At 40.9% G+C, this 18,456-nt stretch overlaps 1 protein-coding gene across 1 annotated transcript in view; it reads left to right on the top strand.

Annotated features, from left to right (window-relative positions):
- Window positions 1-2,608: 2,608 nt before the first annotated feature.
- Window positions 2,609-18,456, top strand: part of SRGAP1 (SLIT-ROBO Rho GTPase activating protein 1) — a 265,860-nt gene continuing 250,012 nt past the window's right edge. The window contains 1 exon segment of the mRNA XM_027593051.2: window positions 2,609-3,653. Coding sequence (XP_027448852.2) covers window positions 3,587-3,653 — 67 coding nt within the window. The 5' untranslated portion in view covers window positions 2,609-3,586.

The raw sequence follows: 18,456 nt of genomic DNA, 5'->3' as shown, positions 1-18,456 counted from the left end.
CTTATCTGTAAAATGAGGACAATGGGATCCCCACCTTTGCAGGGTTCTTGTAAGAATGTATGCAAAATGCTTTGTTTAGTGGATGAGACCCAATTTCCAACAACAGTAAGATGGCGTTTTACTAATATTAAGACATTAACATTCAAAAACATTTATTGATGGTTTATTGGACATGATGAAATCAAAGATGTTTAAGATAGTCTCTGATTTTTATTTTTTTAATCTTTTACAAAAGTTTTAATGATTTTTTTTTAAAGATTTTATTTATTTATTTGAGAGAGAGAGTGAGCACATGAGAGGGGGGAGGGTCAGAGGGAGAAGCAGACTCCCCGCTGAGCAGGGAGCTCGACACGGGACTCGAACCAGGGACTCCAGGATCATGACCTGAGCCGAAGGCAGTCGCTCAACCAACTGAGCCACCCAGGCGCCCCAAAAAAAGTTTTAATGATTTAAGTATAATCTGCTACACCTAAGATGGGGCTTGAACTCACCTCCCAGATATCAAGAGTTACAGGCTCTTTTGATTGAGCCAGCCAGGCGCCCCGCCCCCTGTCTCTGATTTTTAAATAGCTTTCTTTCAAAGAAGATTAAAACTGAGATAATAATCACAAAGATAACTAACATTCCCCGGGTCGTTGCTATAAGCTCTTTAAAGGACTATCTCAGTAAGCGCATATCACATCCCCAGGAGCTAGGCATTAACCCATTGTGCAGATGAGGGAACTGAGGCCTGGAGAGGTGCTTTTTATCAGCTCAGTCAGGAAATTGCAGAGCTAGGAGTCACCTCTAGACACTCTTGTCTTTAAGGGGCTTGTGCCTACCACAGTGGTTCAGGGTTAGCTTCAGCCAACAATTCATTCTAGGGGCTGCACTCTGCTGCCAAGTTGTACTTGCCAAGTGCAAATATAAAATAAATCCCAGTTGCACCATGGATGGATGATATGAATCACATTTATATTTGACTGCAATCATCACCAAAGTAAGCTGCTTATCTCTGATCTCTCTCTCTCTCCCCATGCCCAACCCAGCCCTCCACACTGCCAACAGTTACCTTTATAAAACATATATGTAATCATGACACTTCTCTACTTAAAAAGTTCCCTGTTGTCTGCAGAACTGTGTCCAAGAGCTCAATACAGGAGGTCTCCCCCAGTTGGCCCTGACCTTCCTTCAGAGCCTCTCTGCTTTAGATATTCTGGTTCTTCACTGAACACTCTTACATAAGACAGTTCCACATGAAATTAGGGCAGCCAGGAGTTCCATAGTTAACCTCTTGTTTGGCAAAATGGAAAAAAAAAACTTTTTAAAAGATTTTTTTTTTTTAAGTAATCTCTACACCCAGCTTGGGGCTTGAACCTACAACCAATCCTGAGATCAAGAGTTGCATGCTCCACTGACTGAGCCAGCCAGGCACCCCTTAAAAAAGTTTTTTTAATTAAAGTTTAAAAAGCTGTACAATTAAAAACAATGTGCACACAATATCAGTTGAAACATAAATATATATTTAAACTTTCAAAATGTTTTTCACCTCCTATGAGAGATCTGGTATTTTAGTGGAGGACATCTTGTAACTGTACTTCCAGTTGCCCCAAAGTATGATGTTCCTTTTCCCCCTAGAACCCAACCCCTTCCGGAACTCTCTGAGGCGGTAAACTGCTTACTAGTCATCCTTCAAATCCAGTTTAAATACCACTTCTCCCAAAACCTCTTGCAGCCCATTTGTCCCCTTCAGGGCTCCCAAAGTCCCGAGTATTTCTCTCTTACAGCATTATTGTACTTTATTTACTTATTTATACAGTAAACTTTGAGATCCTTTAGGGTAGGGACCAGGGACCTGATCTCCAAGTCCCTAGCTCTTAGCTTTGTGTTTGGCCCACAGTAAGAACGTCAAAGTTTATCACTGGATACTTGAATGAATGATCAAAGTCTAAAAGTCCCTACTCTGTTTAGATCTTGCAGGGAAAACATCTGTATACTGGACACGCCTCTGAACAATCGCTTTGATAAGGCCCACGCTATGTCAGAAGTGATTAGAAAGAAGACAGGAAAGGTCCCGAGTGGTACTTGCGTCTCTCACAAAGCTGGTGACCACGCCTTTCCCACCACCTCAGCTCCCGGGGCTACTTCTAGGATGGGGAGAATACTGTGTTCAAGATGGGTATTTTTCTCCATCTCGACTGAAGAGCTTCACCCTCCTTTGATTTTTTTTTTTTTTTTTTTTTTTTTTTTGGCAGCCGAGTCGTGCACAATTCAGTGAACCTCCAGATTTCCTACTGGGGTCCAGCATCTTGGACTCCCATCCCTTCCCGTCAGGGAGAGCTCCAACTCTGGATTTCTCCGATGGATTCTGGAAAAAGCCCCTCCAGGACCCCCTCCCTCGGCCCAAGACGGCTGGGGTCGGGAAGGGGCTTTCCAGCGGCGGGGGCTGCGGTCCGCCCGGAGGGCCGAGCCGAGCCGAGCCGAGCCACAGCCCGGGGAGGCGCGGGGGGCGTTGCCCACGGCCGCCCGGGCTCGGCGCGCGGGGCGGGGCCGGGCCGCGGGTGGCCGCGAGAGGCATCCATCTTTCCGGACCAGCCGGCGTTTCCTCACCGAGCGTGGCAGGGGCGAGGGCGAAGGGCACGGGCCGCGGCGCCGCCCCTCCCGCGAGCCCTGCTCTTCTTCGCCGAGTCCCGCGCGGCGGGTCGGGCCGCCGCCGCCCACAGCTTGCTCTTTGGGCGCTGGGAGCCGCGGGCCGTGGGCGCGCCGGCAACTTTGCGGCCGCCGGGGGCGCGGCTCCTCCCGGTGCGCGTGCGAGTGTGCAGGGCAGCGGCGGCCTCCTGGGGGCAGCAGCGGAAAGCGGGACGAGGAGAAAGAGGGAGCTTCGGCGCCCCGTGGCCAAGGAGGCAGAGGCCCCTCGCGGCGCTGGCTGTCGAGACCTAAACTCCGCCGGGGCTGTGCCCAGGACGCATTCGAGCGGCTCAGCGGCCGCCCTCCCGACCAGCAGCGGGGACTCGGTCTAGGATTACGTTTGCTTTCGCCTGCCCGGGTGCTAGCAGCCGCCTTTGCCGACGGGGGAGCGGCGGCCACGGAAGCGGCATCCCGGTCCGGGTGGGACCCCCGAACGCCCGAGCCGGCGGCTGGAGCAGGAAGGGAGGGTCGCGGCGCCCGCCCTCCACTGCCGGCCCTGCCCCGAGCGCCCGGTGCGGGTTTCTAACAATGGTGCGGAGCGCCGGCGCGAACCCCGCGTCCGCCCAGCGGCCGTAGAGGAAGTGGCCGGCTCCGGGTGGGGTGGGCAGGGAGACGCCCCCCGCCGCTCGCTCGCCGGAGTTTGCCTGCGCACCGGGCCTCTCCGGCCCCGAGCCCGGCTCCCCGCCGAATCACCGACGGCAGCTCGAACCGGAGAGTATGGTGCCAGCGCCAGGGTTAATCTAGCCCTCGGCTCGCTTCTTTTTTCCGCCTCCTCTTCTTCCTCCTCCTTTACCTCCTGTCGGTGCTGCCTCTGGGTTCCCGGTGTGTGGGAGTACAACTCTCTGCCTCTCCAAGGAGACCGGTTTGTGACAGCCTAACAGAACTTGCCCACTGAAAGCAAACCCAGAACAGCTGGATAATGTCCACTCCGAGCAGATTCAAAAAGGACAAAGAGATCATAGCCGAGTATGAAAGTCAAGTCAAAGGTAAGGGTGGGAGCGGCTGCCTTGCTCCTTTTGTGTGCCTTCTTGTCATTGTGCTCGAGGAGTTGCATTTCTAACTTGGTGTCTGCGTTGGAAGAAGGCGGTGAAGGACAGCCAGAGCCTCTGGTTGAGCCACCCCGGGGGTTCGTACAAGCCAATCCCCGTCCCATTCCTAGTCCCGTAAAGCCCACAGGGAGCTGGAAACCGGGTGGCTTTCCCGGACTGCCAGAGCGCATCTCCACTAGGGAACTGGCTTTAACTTAACCACCTTCAGCCGGGCAACTTACATGGGAGGCAGGCGGCAGCTAGTGGTTCCTGCCCAGTTACCCTCTTCCTCCTCCTTATTATTCTTTTTAACTGGTATCTTTGTCACTATATATATATATATATATATAGTATATGTAGTGTGTATATATATATATATATATATATATATCTTTTTTTTTAAGGAGTCCGGACACCAAGTGGTCTAGAGCTTTATTGAGTGCAGACGATTTTAGACATTTACACTGTTCACAATTTATTAGGGTGAGTCCGCCTTTTATAAAACAGCTCCCTAAAAGCCTGACAGCTAAGCCAAGCAGGGACTAGTGGAATCTGACTCCTCCTTTATAATGGGCCAGAATTCAGTGCCATCTTTCACATTCACACGGGCATATTGCTTTATCATTTGCAGGAAGCTACTTGCATGTAAAATGGTTTGAATGTTTAAGTAGTAGTTTCAATCCATTTACATTGTCAGCTAATGAAGGAACCTAATTAAGGTTGATTAAGCATTTTTACTTAATGTGCCTTGTTTTCAAAAATAGGTTTTCTCTCTAGTACAAGTATTTTGTGTTGCTGTCGAAGTGTTTAATGAACACATATCTCTGTTGTGTTTGTGTGGGGTTTTGTTTTTGTTTTTGTTTTTGTTTTGTTTTTGTTCTGTGGTCTCTCCTGGGTGGTTTTCCCTATTGAGACAATGGATGGAGTGTTGAGATTGCTGCTGTTATTTGGAATATTCAATGCAAAGTTAATAACAATTGCTATGGAGACACCTGTGTTTTTTCAGATACAGTCTTACAAAAGGGCGGCTGAGGGAGGCATTCCTTACTTGCCTTGGGAAAGGCAGGAACAGCCTGGGTGTTCTTTTGTGTGGTCAAGTTGTGAAAATGCTTGGAGTCCTGTGAGAGGACCTGGAGGGGGACCCTCCATCACCCGAGGGTAGATTTGGACCAACTCATCAAGGCCACGGACGTAGTGTGCAAGCCCAGGGACTCATGTTTCTTTAGGCTAACCCCAATAATGGATTTGAGCTCACCGTTGTTCAGGAAATGATTTTTAACTGCTTGTAATTAATATAATTTATACTTATAGGAACTGGTTACATTGACATGGAAGTTATATTAGCAGAGAAGTAATTATTTCCTTAGTGACAGGTAAACTTCTTAAGAAGCAGAATCTTTCTTAATGAGTGCAACACAGCCTAAAACGTTTCATTCTAAGGCGGAACTCCTAGTCACCATTCCTTGTGCAGGTTTTCCACATGGCTCTTTGTGGTAGATCTCTGAGGGATGGCAGTCTGGTTTCCTTGCTGCCTGGAGCGCTGACTGGCAGAATGGACTTTCAAGTATTGGCTTAGTTATTTCTGCTCTAAAGTCATTTGTCCATGATTAAGTCCTTATATGAAAAATAATCTCATGATTAATTTCTTTCAGACCATGAATTCTGTTGTTATATGACTACTGATATGCTTGAGATAAAGGCCCTCTATGTTAAAAAAAATCAATAAAATGGGATGTGTTGTAATGTTTAAAATGTGTCTATCAAATCCAATCCAAGAAAAAATTATGAACATGATGAGGATTATTTTTGGAACAAATTCTGTCCCATAGAAAGTGATCTTCTCCATTCTCTTCAACCTTCCTCATTTTTACATATACCTACAGTCTTCAGGCTACTTTCAGACTCTTTCCTAACCTGACCTGCCCTTCTCATCAGGACCTGTGTCCAGACTTTATCTATTTCCACTCCTCCTGTTTCTAACCCAGATCATTATATCCATATGCAGTTATGGGAATAGGGCAATACAATGGAGTCGAATTATGCACACCTTCAATGGCACCAGTTCACCTGTACTTCTAAGCAAAATCAAAAAATGAGTGGGAGAAAAATGACAGTGACATAGTGCGTGAGGCCAAGCCATCCTGCACAGTGAGAGTAGATTCCTTAGTAAGGATGTGAAATCCAGGACTCTGGTTTTGTTTTATTTGCTGAGTCCCTCTGTAAGGGTAAGCACCTTACCTTAGCAGAGTGCTAGTCCCACTGCTTAAAAGTATGTGGTTTTGGAACAACCACCTCTTTTAATTCCAACCAACTATTTCATCTGTCGATAAACAAAAGATGTGGTCTATTCGATTGCTGAAGGAAAACCCGGCTGTGCTGGACTCAGAAGAGAAGACATAGGTCTGTTCCCAACGAATAAAGTCACATATGTTGGAGTTTCTGGGTGACTTCGGGGTATGGGTGATTTCAAGAGTCAGTTTTGATTAGGTGTGCTTTTTTTTTTTAACCTTCTGACTTAGAACTTAATACTCCAGAGTACTGTTCTTTCTTTTTCTCTCCCATTTCCCTAATACCAGTTGCACGAATCTCAGAATTTCTGAGATAATGGTTTCATCTGAAGGAATGACTCCAGGTATGGGATTTTGCCACTGTGGCTGCCCGCACATGTTTTGGGAACAGACTTCATGGAATTATTCTCAACTGTGAAAAGAACCATCGTAGGTGACAATGTGTAATTTTATGTGTAAAACTGTAAATCCATCTAGTTAGATATATCATGTTGAGTAAGTCACATAGCTTCTCTCTGGCTTTTGGTTTTCTTGTAAGATGAAGAGTTTGGATTCTCTCAGTTCTAACGATCTCTGGGTCTGATTGAAGATGTTGTGTCAGTTCATATTAATCACTTAGTAAAATTTTCAAGCTTTTTGCATTTTCTTTTGGCCACCCGGTTGTGGGGAAATCATCTTTGCTTTCACTTTTTTTTTTTTTAATAATGAATTCACAAACACTGTATCATTTGAGTTCTCAGAAAATTAAAATGTAATGCAATAGGAGTATGGAAAAAACCATGTTCAGAAAAGTATAGGGCACAATTGTAAGAGGGGGTAGAATTACGAATTATACAAGTTGTCAAGGAATAGATAGGTTTAAATCAGGGACAAAAGAACCTCAAGCAGTAATTTAAAAGGAGTGTGTTAGCTAGGAGAAGAAAGACTATTGCATGTGTGTTAGTCAACTTCCCAAAGATTAGAATCCAGAGAAGTTAATCTCTTGTTTGTGGCGGCTCTTAAGAAGCCAGCTTGTCTGGAGAAGCGTATGAAACAAAAGCCAGTTGACCATGTTGCTTGTTAGCATCTGGCAAAAAGCTTAGCAGGGGAATAGATCGTAACAACTGGCTAACAGAAGGTTTGGAGATCATCTGGATTTTAGTATTCTGTGCAATTTTTGAATTCTGCAGCAAAAGTATCGTGGCACACATATAAAAAAATACTGGTTCCCATATGGGAACCAAAAGAATCAAAAGACACATTTTGTGAGGTGAAACCCATGGACTGAGTGAGAGGTTGTGTTTGTTTTTAATAATGCATGTTGTTAGTTGCTAGGAATTGACAGCTATTATTTGCAGTATTTTCCCAGGGATAATCTCATACTCATCTACATGCCATATGTACAGGAAATGCTAAGAAAATCTGTTGTTCTTCGACCACTCTGCTGCCTGAACTACAAATAGTACATTTTGGTAGCAGACGGATCGTGAGGAAATGCCAATTCAGTTTGATGTGACCCCATGTCATGCAGTAGGTTTCAACAGGAAAAAGTGCTGCCGTCACTAATATGGAACCTGTATCTACATCTGATGTTCTTTCATCTGACCTGTAATAGAAAACAGCAACAACTTAAATTATGAATTAAAACTTTATAGCTGGGAGGGACTTTAAACATTTCCTGTCCAACCCATTCATTTACACGATGCAAGGAAGCATAATGATAGAGTTACACAATTAACTGTAACCTACCTGGGGCTAGAACTTGTTTTCAGGAACAATGATTTACTTTTAGATTCCTCACAAAGTAGAGCAGGAGACAACACTTCACTGTTCAGACTTTTTTTTTTAAGATTTTATTTATTTGAGAGAGAGAGAGCACGAGCAGTGGGGAGGGCAGAGGGAGGAGAAGCAGACTCTGCGCTGAGCAGGGAGCCCGACTCAGGACTCGATCCCAGGACCCTGAGATCATGACCTGAGCCGAAGGCAGATGCTTAGCTGACTGAGCCACCGGGGTGCCCCTCGCTGTTTAGACTTTACCTTCACTGAAGGAACCTAGAAGAGAACAGCAACTCCTCTGCTCTGTTAACTGGAGGAGTTAATTAAATTGATTAACTGTAACTAAGTTTTGTTTTTTTTCACCAAGATCATTTCAAGAAACCACAATATGCAGGCAGTGGCTTCACATACTTGCCTTAGGATCAAGAAAAAAATATGGTGAATATGTGCAAATGTAACTTGCTTGAAATTTTGGTCAGACTAATTGGAGCTACTGCAGGAGGCCCTCTTATGTTGCTCAGAAACCCTGGTTAGTTTCCTGAACTTCAAAATATATTAAGGGATAGTTTGGGAGAAATTTTTGAGCAAAATACATCCTTCTGAAGTACAGTGAAGGTTGGCAGTTACTACAGGATGACAAATCTCAGCTTTAACAATCTGTGTTGCTTGGCTTACTCTTGTGAAGTGTTGACCAATTTAGGAGCCACACATTTTCAACTTTGGTTCTGGTTTGAGAGTCTGCTTTGTAGTGTGGCCAGACCCTTTTCTTATTTCATTCATGCTACTCATTTTCCCTTCAATTCAGACAATTAAGAATTAAGGTAAAGAAAAGGGAATAAGCTGTATGTCTCATCACTTTATTTTTGTTTTAATTTTTTGAAAAGGTGGGATTAGGGATAGTTATTTGAAGACATTTTTAATTATTTAAAAAAGTATTTTTTTTTATCTGTTGGTCCCAGTTACTTTCTAGTGTGTTGACAGCATGTATATTTGCGGTCCTGTTGGTATTTCAAGATGGGAGGAAATAGAACATGGTGTTTAAGAGCAGAGATTTTTGCCATTGATCACATGTGTGATCTCTGAGAGTCCATTTCTTCATCTATAAAATGGGGATAATAACTACTTACTTTCTTGTCTTTGTAAGGTTGCAGTGAGGTGATTTGTGGAAAGCTTTATCATAGGCTTGGCACATAATAAATAGACAGTAAAAATCAGTCCTTTTTATCTGTGTAATTTCAGTTTTCTTTACATTTTAACTGCTTCTTGTTACATTCTGACTGAGATAAGCTTTTGGAAATTCAAATACCTAATCAGCAGTCTGCTACCTGACTAGATCCCAAAGTGGGTGAGTCTTTAATCATCCTGACAAAGTCCCATGTACTTTTGGAATGGAGTGGAGCAAGTTTCATGGTGGAAATACAAGGGGAAATGTGATACGCAAACCAGAGAGATTCCCAGCTCCTTAAAGTGGATTTTATATTGTCATTATTTTTTATCCAAGTACAGGTAACAGAGCCTAAAAGCGTTATATTTCCTGGACCTGGGCTGCCATGTGTTTGCTTACAACTTTTGCTTTGAATTTTCTTTACCTTTGTTCAGTGATGTATGGAAAATGGAAACTGTAGTCCATGGCTTTTATTAACCTATGGTAAAAAGGATTCTTAAGACATCAGATCAAGTCACTGATTTAATTTCATGGTCTTGAGAAAAATATATATATTCTTAAATCAATATGGAAATGAAGAATTCACTTATAACTGTGAATTTGCTTCTGCTTCATGAAACAATACTTTGATTTTTTCCCCAGCTTTATTGAAGTATAATTGACATATAACAGAAAGTACTTTTTAAAAAAAGATTTATTTATTTTAGAGAGCGCTCAAGTGCTTGAGCAGGGGGAGGGGAAGAGGGAGGGGGGGAGAAAGAGAGAGAGAAAGAGAATTTCAAGCAGGTTCCACACCCACAGTGTGGACTCCACGCACAGCTCGATCCCACAACCCCAAGATCATGACCCCAGCTGAAACCAAGAGCTGGACGCCCAACCAACTGAGCCACCCAGGTGTCCTGAAAGTACTTTGATAATAAAATGTATTGTTTATGTATCTATAATACCTTTTTAGTACAGAGCTTTGTTAAACATTTATTGAATGAGTGGAGCAATCATTTGGATTGTCATTCCTTTACAGTATAAGTTAACACAGTGATCATTCAAAATTATGTAGGGTGTCCAGTAAAGTATTACCACAAAATTAAATTTAATTCAAATAGCATGTAACTTCTTTAGAATGTTGTAAAGTTAAAACCAGTCTAAACGTCCAACAGTGGGGAATAGTTAACTAAATCCCATTGGGGGTGGTTAACTAACTTGTATACGTGGAATGTTATCCAGTCATTACCAATAGTTTTTAAAGAACGTTTTGGTATGGAGAAGTATTTTATAATAATTGAAAAAAAAAAGACTATAAAAGGACATTGGAATAATAATAATTAAAAACAATCACAACTGCAGCTAACAGTTAATGAGTGTCCATGCTGTGCCGGTTACTGCTGGGGCTGCTTCCCATGAGTAGACTGAGCTCTCCGTGTACATTGCAGGCTATAATGCATGATGGGAGGAATTTCTGGTTGTTTTTCCTTCTTAGTATATGTTTTACTTCCTGTGTTTTTGGACCACAGGATACCTTGGTAAGTTTCCTGGTTTAATCCAGGAATCTCACAATAATGTAAAAATAAAGATTTCTCCTTTTTTCTTTCCTTCCCTTGTTTCCTTATTTCACCCTTTTTTCCCCCCTTTTTTCATTTTTCTCTCATACAACATTCTGAAGGTATGCCACCCAGGCCACCAGAATTGTTTTGTCTTGTTAAGTTATTTGAGTCTTCTCCATCTTGGTGCTCTGCCATCACCTGGGGAACTGCCTGATTGAAACTGGGTCTTAAGTATATCCATGTTCTAGCTTGGGGGAAGGAAAATGAGTCTTGAGGAGCACCCGCCTCAGTGTTTTAAAACCCAGGCCAGACATATACGAGACAGTTTTCACTCATTTAACTGGTGAGAATATAGTCACACGGCCCCGTCTGCCGCAAGGGAGTCTGGCAAACATAGTCTACCTAGACAGACCGGTTTCCGGCAACAGCTCTATGACCATGGCAGAAGGAGAGGAAGATTTTGGTGGACAACCAGCAGTTAGCATAAAGACAGGCTTTTTTTGGAGAGACCGTCAATTGGGGTGAAATTGTATTTTGTTTTAATTTGTATGTCTTTGATTGCTAATAAGATAGAGCATCTTTTCATGTGTTTATTGGCTGTGTGTTTTTTGTCACTAAAATACTTATTCATCTCTCTGCCCATTTATCCGCTAGTTTGTCTTATTGATTTGTGAGTTTTCTTTTTAGTGTGTTCTCATTGTTAATCTCTTGTCAGTTTTATCTGTTGCAAATATCTTTTCCCTGTTTGTAGCTTGTACTTTCAGTTATAAAAGCTATCTCTTGATAAACAGAGGTTTAATTTTTTCAGATGTATCAATTATTAATTTATGTTTGGTGTTGAAGCAATCTTTCCCTACTCTGAAATGAGAAGGATATTTGTCTCTATCCTTTTGTAAATGTCTTAAAAATTTGCTTTTGACATATAGGCTTTCAATTCATCTGAAGTTTATTTTTCATACTGTGAGCTAGGGATTATATTTTTAGTTCTTTTCATATGGATGACCAAAAAAACATTTTTTTAGCTTCATTTGCTAAATAGTTCCTTACTGTATTTTTTTAAAGTAAGCTCTAAGCTCTTTGTGGGGCTTGAACTCATGGCTCTGAGATCAAGTGTTGCATGCTGTACTGACTTGAGCCAGCCAGGTGCCTCCCAGTCCCTTCTTTTAAAAAGTGATTGACCAGCTCCTTCTGTCTTGATCACGGTTTCATACGTGCATGAGTTTATCTCTGTATACTATTGTGTTTCACTGGTTAATTTGTAGTTTCTTGCACCAGTATTACATTCTTTTAATTACTATCACTTTATAATGAGTCTTTATATCTAGTAGGCCAAATCCTCCTTCCTTATTTTTCCAGAATTATCTTGGTGATCTTAGTCTTTTCCAGATACATTTTAAAGGTTTATTTATTTATTTTGGAGAGAGAGCAAGTGCATGTACAAGGGAAGGGGCAGAGAGAGAGGGAGAGAATCCTCAAGCAGACTCCCTGCTGAGCATGGCGCCTGATGCAGGGCTCAATCCCAGCACCCAAAGATCAAGACCTGAGCTGAAACCAAGAGTCAGATGCTGAACAGACTAGATGGAGTCACCCAGGTGTCCCTCTAAATGCATTTTAGAATCAGTTTTCCTTCCCTGGGAAACCCACTGGCATTTTGATTGAAACTGTGTGACATCATAACTCAACTAGAAGAGAGTTAACATCTATATAATATTAATTCTTCCTAGCCACGAGTATGAATATTTCTCCGTATCTTACTGAAGGGATACTTGGGTGGCTCAGTCGATTAAGTGTGTGCCTTCAGCTCAGGTCGTGATCCCAGGATCCTGGGATGGAGCCCTGCATTGGGCTCCCTGCTCGGTGGGGAGCCTGATTATCCCTCTCTCCCTGCCCTTCCCCCCTTCTTGTGCTCATGCTCTCTCAAATAAAATCTTTTTAAAAATTAAAAAAATAAAATACCTTAATGTAGGGGCACCTGGGTAGCTCAGTCAGTTAAGTGTCCAACTCTTGATTTCCACTTAGGTCATGATCTTGGGGTTGTGAGATGGAGCCCCATGTTGGGCTCCATGTTGAGCATGGAGCCTGCTTGAGATCCTCTCTCTTCTTTTTCCCCTCCCCCTAGTCACATGTTCTTTCTCTCTAACATAAATAAATAAAATCTTTGAAATAAAATAAAATATCTTACTGTAAAGTTTTATATTTTCTGTTTTTGTTAGATTTATTTCATGATATATTATAATTCTTATTACTAATAGTCATAAGATCTCTTCTAAAATGTGTTCTAATTGTTTTCTGTTAAACAGAAATGGAGTTTACATTAGCATATTAGTCTTATATCCAACCACTTTGCTGGTCTATTATTATATCTATATTTTTTTGTAAAAAAATTACTTGCAAATCAAGACTATTTCCCCCTTTCCAGACTTTAAGGCTTTAATTTATTTTTCTTGTATTTTTGCCCTAGGCAGAATATTGAGTACAAAGTTAATTAAAGTGGTGACTTTGGCATTCTTTTCTTGTTCTGGATTTAAAGGAATAGTTTTAAGCTCCTCCTCCCTTAAAGGATGATGATTGTTTTCGGTTTATTATATACACTCTTCATCAAGTTAAGTAAAATCTCTTGTATTTCTTGTCTACTTGAGGTTTTAATCATTAATAGGTAGCTAAATGTTATCTTTTTTCTTTTTGTATCTATTAATATTATTTTCTTTAATGTGTTAGTGTGTTGAGTAATGTCTATAGGTTTCCTATTATTAAACCATCTTTGCATTCCAGAATTAAACCTGTATTGGGGTGCCTGGGTGGCTCATTTGGTTGAGCATCTAATTCTTGATTTCAGCTTAGGCCTTGATCTCAGAGTTGTGAGTTCAAGCCCCATGTTGGGCTCCACCCTGGGCATGGAGCCTAGTTTAAAAAGAAAACAGAACAAAACCCACCTGTCTTCATCATTATATTTTAGGTATATAAAAACAGTTGGGGGCACCTGGGTGGTCGGTCATTTAAGTGTCTGACTCTTGATCTCAGCTCAGGTCTTAATCTCAGGGTTGTGAGTTCAAGCCCCGTGTGGAACCCAGTTAATAAAATAAATTAAAAATTAAAATTAAAAAGATAAAAACAGTTGGATTCAGTTTGCCAATATTTAGGGGGTTTTGCCTCTCAATTCTTGAATGAAAAGGAAAAACAGATTTTCCTTTCTGATAATGTCCTTGTCTGGGTTCATATCTCTTATTCTTGCCTCACAGAGTGTGTTAGAGTGTATTGCTTCTTTTTCTCCTTTGTGGAAGTTTGACACTTTGGAAAATTCCTTTCCTTGCAAGTTTGGTGGAACTATTTGGGTTTAGATATTAACTTTGTGTGAAGAACTTTTTAACTCATCAGTAGTTAGTCATTTTCTTTATTAGTTATAGGATTACTTATTCTTTCTATTTCTTCTGACATCAGTTTGGATAAGTTATATTTTTCTAGAAATTTGTCCATTTTATGTTTTCAAATATATTGATATGTTAATGATAATATTCTCTTATTTTTTAAACGTGGCTGATCTGTATTGATTCAAAACATTAAATTTTTTTTTGCTTTATCTCTTGCTGAATCTTAAAAGGGGTTTGTGTGTTTTTGCTGGTTTTTCTTTTTATTTTTTTGATTATTGCTTTTATCTTTACCACATCTTTCTGATTTTCTTTAGGTTTATTTTGTTCTTTATTTTTTCTTCAGTTGGATGCATGGTACATTTATTTTTATCCTTTTTTGGTACTATAAGCATTTAAGACAATACATTTCTTTACTAATATAAATGTTATTTCTAATATAAATATTATTCCTAACAAAGGCATCTGTTCTTTTTTCCTAAAAATATTTATGATAATTCTCCTTAAAGTATCACCTGTGCTATATCTCATAAGATTTGATATGCAAAGTTTATTAGAATTAAGTTCTAAGTATTTTTAATTTCTCATAATGGTTTCTTCTTTGACCCATGAGGCATATAGGAGTATGCTTTTAAATTAAAACAAAAAAAGTGGGGATATTTAATTTATCTTTTAAAAAATATAATTACATTGTGATCTGAGAGTAATAGTGTTTGAAATTAGTTGGGGATTTTTTCTTCTTTTACTGTTCTCTGGAGGATTTCATGTAAGATTGGAATTATCTGACTCTTAAATGTTTAGTAAGACTCATCAGTAAAGGTATCTAGGTCTAGTGCTTTCATCAAGAAAAAAACATTTGTCATTGCTTCCACATTTACACATTTTCTGATTGATGAGCATAACATCATCTATAATATTCTCATATCCTTTCAGTCTGCAGTTATGCCTGTTTTCTATTAATAGCAATTGTCTGTGTGCCTTTTCCCCTTTTTTTCCTTGATTGACTTTGCCAGAGGTATGATTATTTTATTAGTTTTTTAAAGAACAAGTTTTTTGCTTCCTTGATTTATTTTTCTTCTTTTCTAATGTAAATATGTAAGCGAATAAAATTTCGTCTAAGCACTGCTGTACCCGCATTCTGCAAAGTCTTATATGTTGTGTTTTGGTCATCTTTCAGTTCTATGCACTTTCTGATTTCCATTATGATTTTTGTCTGTTTGTTTTTGTTTTTTTGTGGACTTCTATTTTTTATTATCTTTTTTAAATTAACATATAAGGTATTATTTGTTTCAGGGGTACAGGTCTGTGATTCATCAGTCTTACACAATTCACAGCGTTGACCATAGCACATACCCTCCCCAGTGTCCCTCACCCAGCCACCCCGTCCCTCCCACCCCCCACCACTCCAGCAACCCTCAGTTTGTTTCCCGAGATTAAGAGTCTTTTATGGTTTGTCTCCCTCTCTGGTTTCGTCTTGTTTCATTTTCCCCTCTCTTCCCCTATGATCCTCTGTCTTGTTTCTCAAATTCCTCATATCAGTGAGATCATATGATTTTGCCCGTAACTCATGTTCTTTTTAAAAAATGTGTTTAAAATTTTCCAGATATACAGTTATTTTGTTACTGATTTCTAACTTAATTGCATTGATTTTCTTCTGTATAACTCTTGTATACTATTGAAGATTATAAGCCGCATCCTTTCTTGGCCCTTTCCATCCCCTTCTCCTGCTTTATATCTCTCCATAGCACTTATTATCATTAATCTATTTTATACGGACTTCATCTTATTTGGGGGCTTTTAAAATTCCTTTCTTATGTGAAAGTTGGTGATGTGATTAAATCATATTTTAAAAACATTTTATCCTTCATTTTAGTTTTAACCAGATGGGTCATGCTGGGTTATCTATCTAACTTTAATATACTGTAGGAAATAGAAGTCTAATATTCATCTTTTGAAGCTATCAATATATTATAATTTTTATTGATGAGATTTAATTGACATATAACATTAGTTTCAGGTGAACACCATGTTGTAAATATTGCAAAATGACCACCACTGTAAGTCTTATTAACATCCATTACCACACAGAGTTAGAATTTTTTTCTTGTGATAAGAACTTTCTTTTTTAAAGTAAACTCTGTCCCTGACATGGGACTCAAACTCACAACCCCGAGATCAAGAGTTGCATTCTCTTCCAACTGAGCTGGCCAGGTGCCCTGAGATGAGAACTTTTTTTTTTTTTTAAGATTTTATTTATTTATTTGACAGAGAAAGAGAGAGAGAGCACAAGCAGGGGATGCAGCAGGCAGAGGGAGAAGCAGGCTTCCCGCTGAGCAGGGAGCCCGATACGGGACTCGATCCCAGGACCCTGGGATCATGACCAGAGCCGAAGGCAGATGCTTAACCGACTGAGCCACCCAAGTGCCCCCCGAGATGAGAACTTTTAATATCTACTCTCCTTAGCCCCTTTCAGACAATTATTTTAAATTTTTCCAATATCAATTTCTATTTTAGCACAACAACCCTATAGAATATATAGTTCAAGTTACCGTTAGAAGAACTAGTCTTGTGTTTTTTCTTAAAGAGTATTACAGGATCTGGTCATTACCACCTAGAGTAATGTGCAGGATCAATGCACTAAGGATATACATACAAGAGAGCAAATAATATTACACTAACAGTTTTAAATTCTTCACATACAGGTTTGGAAAACTCCAGCATATATGGCTTCTAGGGATGGAAATGTGTAGTGAAGACTCCAGTAACGGGCAGAGCATGAAAACATCCACATTTTATCAATAATCTAAGCTGCTGTTGGAGAATCTCTGGGGTTTTGCTATTGCTAATCATCCAGGCTCTGCTCTTTCATTCTTGCAGTTTGCAGGTGACAGTTTCTCCTTTCCTGCGGAACTACTTCTGCCATTTCAGCCATTGGAGTTCTCCTCCAAAGCTGGCTGCAGAGAGCTTTGATGATCCAGGGCCCCCTGGAAGAGGTAGCACCCTCCAGCCTTCTTGGCATCACAGCAGAGTAACTGAACCATCATCATGAGAGCATTTACAAAGCTTCCCGCAATAATTCTCAAAGTGCTGGATGTTCCAGTTTTTGGGCTGTCATTTTTCACCTCTTTCTCAGTTGGTCTATGGAAGACCTCTGGACTTTTGCCCTTTGCCTTTATTGTTTTGAAGGTGTGGCTTACAAAAACAGCGCCCTCCCTCAGACCTCTAGCAATTAAGATAGAACAATAGGTGTCTGCTTATCGTACTTAAGTCAGACAATTTTCACTTCTGAGGAAGTCCAGATTTTAGTCTGGCTGTGAAATTAGCGTGTTTGAAAAATGGAATTACGCCTCCGAACACTTACCAAGGAGAGTGAGTGGGGAGAAGTCAGGCTGCTCATCTTGTGATGAGGTCTTGGCCAGGTGGCCTGTTTTGCTGTCCGGTCAGTGTAGTTCACAAAAGTTCTCCTGTGAGGATCACTGATGGCTTTTCCTTGTGCCTTGTACTGACTGTCTACAGTTTGAACACAGTCTAGTCAAATTATAATCCCCAGGCATCAGGAGGAAGTCTGGCATTCATAGCCAAAGGTGTGCCCGTTGTAGGACTGAGTGCTGCCTGCTGCCCATCCTTGGAGGAGAGGTAGGTGAGGAGAGCTAGGTCAGAAGAGCCACCTGTTTCAGAAGGCGCAGGTTGAGCAGCACTCCAGAAAGCGGAGGGCTGTTCTCTGGTGGACTTTGAGCTCGACTAGTTTGCTCGTATTTCTTCTTTGTGCCCACTTCTCCTTTTTCTCTTCATCATTGCAGATGACTGGTGCATTCCTTACTGATAACATGGCACAGAAAGCTGGCAGGTTCTGAAACTTAGAAAGGGAATTTTTAGATTTTGTGACCCTCAGCAAGAGTTTTCTGGGTACACTGCTACAAAAAGAGAAAGAGCTAATGAATGCCTTTTCAAATGGCCACTCCATTTTTAAGTTGAACTTCTATTGCAATTGTATTCACAGTGTTTACAGGGACTCTCACATGTGTCACCGAAAGTTTATGTTTGAAAGATTGCCAGGCTGTTTTTCTAGAGTTTAGAGTTTTAATTATACCCATTTTCCTGCATTCTCCAAATACCTAACATACAAATAGATATCTCTTGTTTGAAGCTGGGACATCTCCTTCCTGCAGTTAAGTTAGCATTGTAGTCTCTCTCTTTTTTTTTCTTTTTTTAAAGATTTATTTACTACAGAGAGAGAGAGAGAGAGAGAATGGGGGAGGGGCAGAGAGAGAGAGAGAGAGAGAATCTCAAGCAGGCTCTCCGCTGAGCAAGGAACCTGACACCGGGCTTGACCTCAAAACCCTGAGATCATGACCTGTGTCAAAAAAGAGTCGGATGCTCAACCCACTGAGCCACCCTGGCACCCCTATAGTTTCTTTTCTGTCAGGCATTGCAGTTGCTCAGTGGTCATGGAATTAAATTGTGAAATAATGTACAGAAAGCTCTTGCACTGTGAAATACGATAAAAGTTTCTTTTATTGCCTTTGCAGTCAGTGGATGTTTCTGACATTCTCATACTGCCATGTCCCATTTTCAGATAACCACATAATACCCTGAAATACACATGCTCACATAGATCTATATGTTTTGTGTAGCATAGGAATTTAT

This window comes from Zalophus californianus, chromosome 9 (assembly GCF_009762305.2).
Source record: "Zalophus californianus isolate mZalCal1 chromosome 9, mZalCal1.pri.v2, whole genome shotgun sequence".
Taxonomy (NCBI): Eukaryota; Metazoa; Chordata; class Mammalia; order Carnivora; family Otariidae; genus Zalophus; species Zalophus californianus.
The sequence above is the reverse complement of the archived record's forward strand: the minus strand, read 5'-3'. Positions and strand labels throughout refer to the sequence as shown.